This window comes from Myxine glutinosa, chromosome 4 (assembly GCF_964187855.1).
Source record: "Myxine glutinosa chromosome 4, kmMyxGlut1.1, whole genome shotgun sequence".
Classification (NCBI taxonomy): Eukaryota; Metazoa; Chordata; class Myxini; order Myxiniformes; family Myxinidae; genus Myxine; species Myxine glutinosa.
Genome location: NC_136264.1, coordinates 72,167,332 through 72,177,153, shown reverse-complemented (window position 1 = coordinate 72,177,153; position 9,822 = coordinate 72,167,332). Strand labels below are relative to the sequence as shown.

The 9,822-nt window shown below is 48.0% G+C and overlaps 1 protein-coding gene across 1 annotated transcript in view; it reads left to right on the top strand.

Moving 5' to 3' along the window:
• The first annotated feature begins 247 nt into the window (after window positions 1-247).
• The window catches only part of PRDM5 (PR/SET domain 5), a 160,596-nt gene continuing 151,021 nt past the window's right edge, over window positions 248-9,822 (top strand). The window contains exon 1 of the mRNA XM_068112530.2: window positions 248-407. Within this exon, the coding sequence (XP_067968631.1) occupies window positions 315-407 (93 nt within the window). The 5' untranslated portion in view covers window positions 248-314. The remainder of the gene's footprint in view (window positions 408-9,822) is intronic.

Below are 9,822 nucleotides of genomic sequence, written 5' to 3'. Positions count from 1 at the left end.
TGAATGCAAACCGCCCTTAAAATCCCCTCCGATCAATATTGATCCCAAGATGAGACCAGCACCAGCACAACCCGGTTGTGGGGAGTGGAAACGTCTGAGGAAAACTTCTGACCAATCGGATCGCACGCAGGAGCTGACGCAGGGGAGATGACGCGGAACGTTTGACCAATCAAACACAGGGAGAAAGAAACTTTTATCCAATCAGAGATACTCTTGACAGTGTAACGGTTCCCGTTTTTTTTTTTTGCAAACTGTTCGCGTCGAAATGTTCGTTTTTTCTTTGTACGTTTGTGCGTTTTAATATCGCAGTCGCGATGTTGGGGATGTACATCCCGGACAGGTTCACGTTGAAACCATCCGCCGTGCGACAAGGAATTGGCTTGTACACCGCACGACAGGTATGCAAGGTAAGTTCGCAGTTTCAAATTCCCACCGCGGTGAAGCCTCGTCCATGGGAAATCTGCCACGCTGTAGTTCGATTGCGTCATCACGCACATGTTTGCCCCGCCCCCCGGGACGTCCGTGCGCTTGGCAGTTCTGTCGTTAAGTCAGAGTCCCTAAATTGTTTTTGTGTTTGTTTGTTTTTTTCCCAAAATTTAAGGCATCTTATTACTCTAACTGTCTTCGCCATCAAAGGTGGACTGAGGTTATGTTTTCACCGCTGTCAACAGGACATGTCAAAAAGGTTATGGACGAAATTTAGAGGACAGGTTCTAAATCTTGTATAAGCAGCTAAAACCGTGTCCTGGGACTTATGACACAGTATATAATTCAACTTTCCCATAATACTTAGTCATATGATTGTTTGTCTGCTATTGAGGATTACACTGTAACGACAAATGATGGGACAACCAAGTACAAGAGTTCCAGACGCTCTCGTCAACCAGGCAAGTACACATGAACAAAAATCCGGGATTGACATTCTCTAACATGTTCGTCGTCCGGGATAGAATTCCCTAACATTCCCAATAACATTCCCAGGCCAACAAAGTTTGGCCGACACATCCTTGGCTCCAAAATTCCTGATCTTCGACATACTAGACATATTGCTACTTTGAACGTATTATTAGGATATCCGGAAGCCATGGTGCATGAAATGACAAGACTCCGAATATCAGCAGCAGGCTTATCCGAAGCAAGAATACCTGGCAGTAGACAGCAGCAAGTGGGTAAATGCACCTTCATCCATTCAGAGGAGTTACAGCACACATATGTAGTAGCCCTACTCCTGACAAGTGATGGGAGTAGCTCATTGATGTCATGGCTCCCTGTTTCAGGCCATCTCCTTGTGGCTCATCTAAAGCATCGACATTACGCCCTTTCTCTGATTGTGGCATATGCCCCTACTGATGTATCTGCAAGTTCAGAGAAAGATACATTATATGAGCAATTGGAGTCTTGTAGCATAGGTCTTCCCCCCATGACCAACTTTTGAATCTCGGTGACCTGAACACATCTCCTGGCACAGATCGTACAGGATATGATAGTGTTATCAGGAACTGTGGATCAGGCTATATTAATGACAACTCTCTTCATATGATCTCCCTCTGCTCCTCCCATAGCCTATCCGTAATGTGGCTGAAATCTGCCTACATTCTGTATACCACCGTCAAGCAAGACATGGGAGACCCTTGAATGTAGAAGCCGTGGTCCATGACCCAGAACTGTCTGCTTGATTATAATATCTCCATCCAGAACTGTTTTGCAGCTCAAGGGCGAACTCTGAGACGACGTTGAGGGGTCCTGGCCTCTTGTCTGTGACACTATCATATTTTCAACATCTGAGATAGTCGGATTTAGTAGGTCATGGAAACGGCCCTGGTTGTTCACCGATACCCTGGCCAGTATTACGATGCAAGCAAGACTTAAAGGAAACATCCCAAAAAGAAGGTATCTAGCAGGCGAAGGCTAGAAAAGACCTTTACTCTTGGTATGGGCACCTAGCGAATTAAGCTGAGGAAGGTATTCATCAAAATGACCTGAGACCTGGTCAATCCAGCGCATGTGTACTGATCGAAATTCAAATAAAAACAAAAGCAGCATTCTGATCATGAAGGCAAGCTGCCGCACCAATGAGGAAACTCACAACTGCTGGAAAGAACATTTATTGGAACAGAACATACTACTGTGGTCAAAAAGTATCCGACCTTTATTTTTCGTGCGTAAAAAAAAAGAAACTAGGGAGGCGTTGATTGGTGCACGTATGTAGGCGAACCTAATGCACATGTGTGAATTTTTTCACACCTGCAGAAGCTATCATTCGACGGCAGACCGCCGATGAGTGAGGACATGTAAGTGAGCGCCGTCGGATTTTCGTTTTTGACAAAATGACGGAAAAACTTGAACAATGCTACTGCATCAAATTTTGTGTTTCATCAAACTTGCATCAAAACTGCAACTTGGTTTCTGGGTCGTACCCATAAACCCAGGACTCATCGCCAGTGATCACTGTGTTGAGGAAGCTGGGATCGCTGTTCACAGTCTCCAGCATGTCCTGTGCGATCTCCAAACGGAGTTTGCTTCTGCTCAATCGTTAGCAGCTTTGGTACGAACTTCGCTGAGATTCTCCTGAAGCCCAAATCCTCCTTCATAATGGAATGAACGGTGTTGAATCTTGCGGATCGTTTCCACTTGGGAATCGCCAAGCTTTACACAAAATTTGATGCAGTAGCGTTGTTCAAGTTTTTCCGTCATTTTGTCAAAAACGAAAATCCGACGGCGCTCACTTACATTTCCTCACTCATCGGCGGTCTGCCGTCGAATGACAGCTTCTGCAGGTGTGAAAAAATTCACGCGTGTGCATTAGGATCGCCTACATACGTGCACCAATCAATGCCTCCCTAGCTTCTTTTTTTTACGCACGAAAAATAAAGGTCGGATACTTTTTGAACACACTACGTATATACAGAGTGGCCACAAAGTCCCTATGCACACAGTTAGAATTTAGTTAGAATTTATCTGTATGCTCCCCTCCATTCTACGCACAAATTTGAATTTTTCTCCATGTTCTTCTGGACATATTCTTCCATGTTGAGGGTTGGAGGTCATAAAAGCAGCCCCTGACAGCTGTTTTGAGGAATTCAACTGTTGTTAGGCAGAGATGAGAAATTTCCTCTTTCACAATGCCCCAAAGCGAGTTGTCACATGTTGTTAAGTCTCGACTTCGTGGAGGCCACACTATCTCAGATCCACGTCCAATCTGTCGTCCACTGAATTTGTTGAGATATTCTCTAACTGCGAGAGCATAATGCGCTAGTGCACCATCTTGTTGCAGGATAGCTGTTGCCTCGAGACCTCTCATGCAGTTGTGTAACAAACCACGTCTGAAGCATGTTCAAATAAGCAGTGTGATTGACACTTGTATCAAAATATATGGCCCCATGAAGTGATCTTCTGAAATTGCTGCCTACATCATGAAATGATGAGGATGCTGTTCAATTTCCTCATTAAAAATGAGGATTTTCTTTGCACAAAAAATAAACATTCCTGGATCGATTGCTGAGGTAAATAGCACACTCGTCCAAAAAAAATACGCTTCGTCTTGATTTAACGGTTGAGAAAACGCTGCAGAAGAGCCTTGCAAGCGACCTCACGAGTGGCCAAGTCTCTATCGGAAAGCGCATTAATACATCCAGGCTTAAATGGCTTCAATCCCAGATACTTTTTCATTATTTTTTGGACTGTTGAGCATGGAGTGCCTAACTCAGATCTTTTTTGAGATGATTTCAGTGGTGATCTCGAGAAGGACGCTTCAATAATGTCCACATGGCGTTGACGTGATGCTGGACGACCAGAACGCTTTAAATCAAGGACACTCCCTGTTGAAAAGGCCTTATTCTCCCATGCCCTCATCGTGTTGCGCGTAGGAGCTGGCTTATCGAACCTCTGCAAATATCTTGTCCTTATGTCTTCAAAACTTGCTCCTTCTCGTGCGTGGTCGTAAACCCAAACACAAGTAATCAGTCTCTCTTCTATCGTGTACTACGTCCTACGTCCTACGTCATACGTCATACGTCCTACGTCCTACGTCCTACGTCATACGTCATACATACATTCGTTGTACATTTTGTTTACATCCTACATATACATACATCCTACATATACATACATCCTACATATACATACATCCTACATATATTGTTGCGGATCCCGGTTCTGTCGACATACTGGGGGTTGGGCTGGGGGGGGGGGGGGGTGTTTAAGACCCCGTTTCTCCTCAGACACCGGGTCCACGGGCCGTCGACCGTGAGACAAAACTCGCGCCCGGCGGGTTGCGTAGCAACTCCAATTGCCAATCCACCAATCACGGGTCAAAGGGTTATCGATCGTGACCTGAATACCTTCGAGACCACGTGGCCGGGAAGACTGGGAATTAAACCCCTCACGTTCCCACACCTTATTCCAATCAGGTGCGCCGAGCGGGTCGCACGGTGTGGGTCATGGCTTTACCCTGCGTGATCTATGGGCCTAATTGAGCAACCGGATTTGGTTTGGGGCGATGCTGGGTCAATGGGTTAAAGGACGCACACGAGCAGGTCGAAAGGAAACAAAATGTACACGTCTTTTATTTACAATGGCACAGAAAAAAGGACGAGAATCAGACTTAACAATTCTTAAATATCTAATCCCAACATAGGCACCTGGCGCACTCGCACATGGGGTGAATCACACACCGGTTAGATTCGTACCGGTGGACGTGCGGACGCTGACTCGGGCGGCCGGCAGACAGCACGAAGAAGGATCGGCACGGAGGACGACCCAGCACGGATGAAGAACCAGCTTGGAGGACGAAGGAGAAGGGCAGCACAGACGAACCAGCTCGGCGCACAGCCAGCTTGAAGGACGAACGAGGAGAGAGAGCTCGAAGCACGATCGGCATGGGCCTTTATCGGGTGGAATGTCCTTCAAGAAGGTTCCACGTCTTCCCATTGGCCAAGGTTGGTCACGTGCGGTCATTCCTCTCCCCCCCCCCCCCCCCCCCCACCTCCTTCTGGAAGGTTCCACGACCTACGATTGGTCGTTTGTTGGGCATGTGCGGTCGTTCAGCCCTACCTCCTTCGGGAAGGTTTCACGGCCTGTTCCTCCCCCACCCACGAACCAACGTCTTCTTTCAACCACATGGAGTGTTGGAATCCTGCCTAACTCAACGCATATATGCTTTAATTACTACACAATGGGAAGGGAGCTAACCTTTACATTTAATGAAAAAGAACTGAATACTGCAGGCTACATGTTGTCGTGTAATTAACTAGAGGGGGTGACTTTTATTGCAAAACCATAACAATATATTGCACCAAGTGTTACATATTTATGTGAATGTATGTGAATTACTATTCAGGGCTTTGCTTATCAATGTGTAGTCGATTAAAGGTTGTTGTGATTAAAGGGTCAGGAGCCCTTCTGAGAAAAAGGAGACCGGAAACGGAAGAAGAAAAGACACGAGGTCCTGGAGACGCGACGATTCTTCTTCTTCCTCGCTGAGCTCGGACACGAGCGGTATCGCTATTGAGCAACGTAACAGAATCGGCGTTTAAAAGCCCGTCTGGCGAGAGGAGTTACCGGGACGTGTAACTACCCTTTGACACCTCAAGTCACCGTGGGTTCGTGCACGGAACCAAGCAGCCAGCACAGTTCGCCTCACCGTCTACAAGGCCACATACGGGTCGCACCTTGGGCCGCGCGCGCTGGGCAAGCCGCGTGTTGCTTTGCCTGCTTTGCTTTACCCGCTTTGCTTGGCCAGGAGGTGCGCGCTGCAGCCGTTGTTCCTGGTACGGGACGTGCCCGGTGAAAGCACGTCAGGAAGGGTCCGTTCAACCGCCCACGTGCGGAGATCAAACTACAGGAGTACGGAGACATTGAGAGAGACATTGACCATGGAGGGAGTCGGGAGTGGGGCTCATGTGAGGAATGTATAAGATGGCCATCTTAGAGTTATTATAGATGAGTTTACATCTTTGTACTATTGATTGCTGATTGTGGATGGTTGTTGATTGCTCGGGGAATATATCATTGATTATTCCGGATCCTTGGTGTGGGGTTTCTTATTGATTGGAATTCATATTGATTGCGTTACGAAAGCGCATAAATAATATATCTTTCTGGCGGAGTTCCTCTCACGGTCCGGGGGTCACCGAGACCAGGTAGTCACCGGGAGGACCACGTAACAGAATTGGGGGCTCGTCCAAATTACGATTTGCGGATTCGCAATTGGGTCTACGTCCGGGATCTAAAATTGTATAAAATAATAAAATAATATTTTTATTAATTAAAATTTATTAATTAAGTATTAATTGGTAAATTTTTGGGGAAATTGGGGGTAAAGTCTTGGGTGAAGGTTAGCAGGTGTTAACGATAGGCACCATGGCGTTTGTGGCACAGAACTTTGCGGTAACCCCGAGTGAGGCACAGTTCCGAGCGTTACTAAAGTCGGACCTCTTGAAATTGGCCAAACATTTTAACTTGGAGGTCCGAACTAATTTGAGGAAGGCAGAGTTGCAGACCACGGTGATACAGTCTATGGTGGGATTAGGAACATGGGACGAGTTAGCCTGGCAGTGGCTACCCGAAGAACCAGAAGACATTGAGCTCCGGAAACTGGAGTTGCAATTACGGAGCCAGGAACGGATCAAAGAAGAAGAAAGGAAAGCAGAAAAGGAAAGAGCAGAAGAAGAAAGGAAAGCAGAAAAGGAAAGAGCAGAAGAAGAAAGGAAAGCAGAAGAGAGGAGAGAAGAGAAACAAGCAGAGGAAAGGAGAGTGGAACGAGAACTCCAGGAAAGGTTAAAAGAAGAGGAAAGGAAAGCAGAAGAGAGTAGAGAAGAGAAACAAGCAGAGGAAAGGAGAGTGGAACGAGAACTCCAGGAAAGGTTAGCAGAAGAAGAAAGGAAAGCAGAAAAGGAAAGAGCAGAAGAAGAAAGGAAAGCAGAAGAGAGGAGAGAAGAGAAACAAGCAGAGGAAAGGAGAGTGGAACGAGAACTCCAGGAAAGGTTAGAAGGGAGAAAAGCAGAGGAGAGGAGAGCTGCCAGGGAACTCGAAGCAGAGGAGAGAAAAGCCGAAAGGGAGTTGAAGGAACGTGATCTGGCGCTTCAGCAAGAGATTAAATTCAAGGAGCTGGATTTAATGAGAGAACGGGGAGAGGTACCACCCTTGCTGACGGGGTCGACACCTTGCCAGAACACCTGGGATGTGGGCAGACATGTGAGGCTGGTTCCACCCTTCAGTGAAAAGGAAGTCGCTAAATTTTTTCCCCACTTTGAGAAAGTGGCTCGACAGTTAAACTGGCCGGAGGAGGCCTGGACCATACTAGTGCAAAGTGTGCTGGTGGGAAAAGCTCAAGAGATTTATTCGGCGCTACCAATGGACCAATGTGCAGATTATGAGGTATTGAAGAAGCACATCCTCAAAGCCTATGAGTTGGTTCTGGAAGCTTACCGGCAAAAATTCAGGAATGCCAGGAAGAGGGAGAGTGAGACCCATGTGGAGTTTGCCAGAGTGAAAGAAAATATGTTTGATCGGTGGTGTGAATCAAAAGGAGTCGGGAACGACTTCGAAGCATTGCGTGACCTGATGCTGGTGGAGGAATTTCAACAGTGTGCCCACGAGGACATCAAAGTGTACCTGCAGGAAAAGAAAGTACCGAAGTTGTGGGACGCAGCCACCCTGGCAGATGATTATGCCTTAACACACCGGATAGGGGTCCACGAACCTAACTCCTCGCCTAGATCTCTGCAGGGGAGGTGGGGAACAGCAGGTGCGGAGAACGACAATACATGGCGGCGGCCTCGAGAGGATTATGGGGACAACGCGGATACCCCACCTGTTCGAAATCAGAGGGCTGCGGGCCCAAGACAAACTTATTTTTCGGGGGGCCGAGGCAGACCACGAGTTTTTCCTCCGGGCCTACTTGCGCTTTTTGCAAGAAACCTGGACACTTGATGTCCAGTTGTTACCTCATGAAAAGGGAAGACCCAGAGCGGAGTCCGACTAGTACAACTCCGAATGCGATGGCAAACGTAAGAAATCGCCCACAGAAGAGTTACCAACCATTTATTTATGAGGGGTTGGTCTCACTCAAGGGAGACTTGACTAACCCAAGACCGGTTAGGGTTTTGAGGGACACAGGAGCCCATCAATCCTTAATGCTTGAAGGCATTTTGCCATTGTCAAAGAGTACCGCAATTGGTGATAGTGTTCGGTTACAAGGGATCGGTGGCTGTGTTAGTGCCCCACTTCATGTCATCCATTTGGAATCCGATTTGGTGTCAGGACCGGTCACCGTCGGTTTACAAGCCACGCTTCCTGTAGAGGGAGTATCTGTGATTATCGGAAATGATTTGGCCGGGGGGCAAATTTATGGTAACCCGAGGGTTGGTAAAGAGCACAGCAGGGAAAATAACACCCCACCAGCTCGGGATGGCGACAAAAGTTCCAAGTTATTTGTAGGGGGACTGAACTTCAACACAGAGGAAGAGGTTCTGACCTCTGTCTTCAACAGATATGGGCCGCTGGTGGAAGTGCGGGTGGTAAAAGACAGGGAAACGCAACGGTCAAGAGGGTTCGGCTTTGTCACGTTTGCAAGCACAAGAGACGCCAGAGAGGCAGAGAAGAATTGGAATGGTAAGAATTTGGAGGGTCGGACCATAACAGTAGGGAAGGCATTTCGTAGGCGTCGAGAGGTCTACCGAAGAGGACAACTTGGCGGTAGTTTTGGGGTTGGCAGCAGCCGATATTACTATGGAGGCTCCCAGAGTTACGGCACCTCCCGAAAGAAGGAATGTCAGAGCACTGGCCGAGAAGGAGACCGCCAGTCAAGTAACGGCTGGGACAAGGGGTCCCACCGTAACTGTTAGGAGTCTGGAGAAGTTGAAGCACTAGATACGGGGGAGCCGCCGAGCCGGGGCTCCTACACGGACTAACCGTGAACGCCACGTTCTTAAAGGCGTCCAGGTAGTGAACTTTCCTGCACGGACTAACCGTGAACTCCACGTTCTCAAAGGCGTCCATGTAATGAACTTTCCTCCCCGGACTAACCGTGAACTCCACATTCCTTAAGGCGTCCATGTAGGGAATACTCAGCTGGGCCTCCCGAAAAAGTGCTATCGAGAGGTTTAACTTTGGGGCTTTGGTCACCACCTCTTAACCGTCATTCAAGAGAAACCAGAAGTGGTTGACGCTTGGTCCAGAGGGAATTAATCTAGGGGATTGGGTGAAATATTGTTGCTTTATTTTAAAGTGATGACTGTGCCCGGGGGGAACTGATGATTTGGGGGGGGGGGGGGGGTGAGTTATCTGGTTTGTTTATCCAAGTTGGCCGGCAAAAAAAGTTTTCGCTGGGTTCAAACTTTCTTTCTTGAAGGGGGGGAGTGTTACATATTTATGTGAATGTATGTGAATTACTATTCAGGGCTTTGCTTATCAATGTGTAGTCGATTAAAGGTTGTTGTGATTAAAGGGTCAGGAGCCCTTCTGAGAAAAAGGAGACCGGAAACGGAAGAAGAAAAGACACGAGGTCCTGGAGACGCGACGATTCTTCTTCTTCCTCGCCGAGCTCGGACGCGAGCGGTATCGCTATTGAGCAACGTAACAGAATCGGCGTTTAAAAGCCCGTCTGGCGAGAGGAGTTACCGGGACGTGTAACTACCCTTTGACACGTCAAGTCACCATGGGTTCGTGCACGGAACCAAGCAGCCGGCACAGTTCGCCTCACCGTCTACAAGGCCGCGTACGGGTCGCACCTTGGGCCGCGCGCGCTGGGCAAGCCGCGTGTTGCTTTGCCTGCTTTGCTTTACCCGCTTTGCTTGGCCAGGAGGTGCGCGGTGCAGCTGT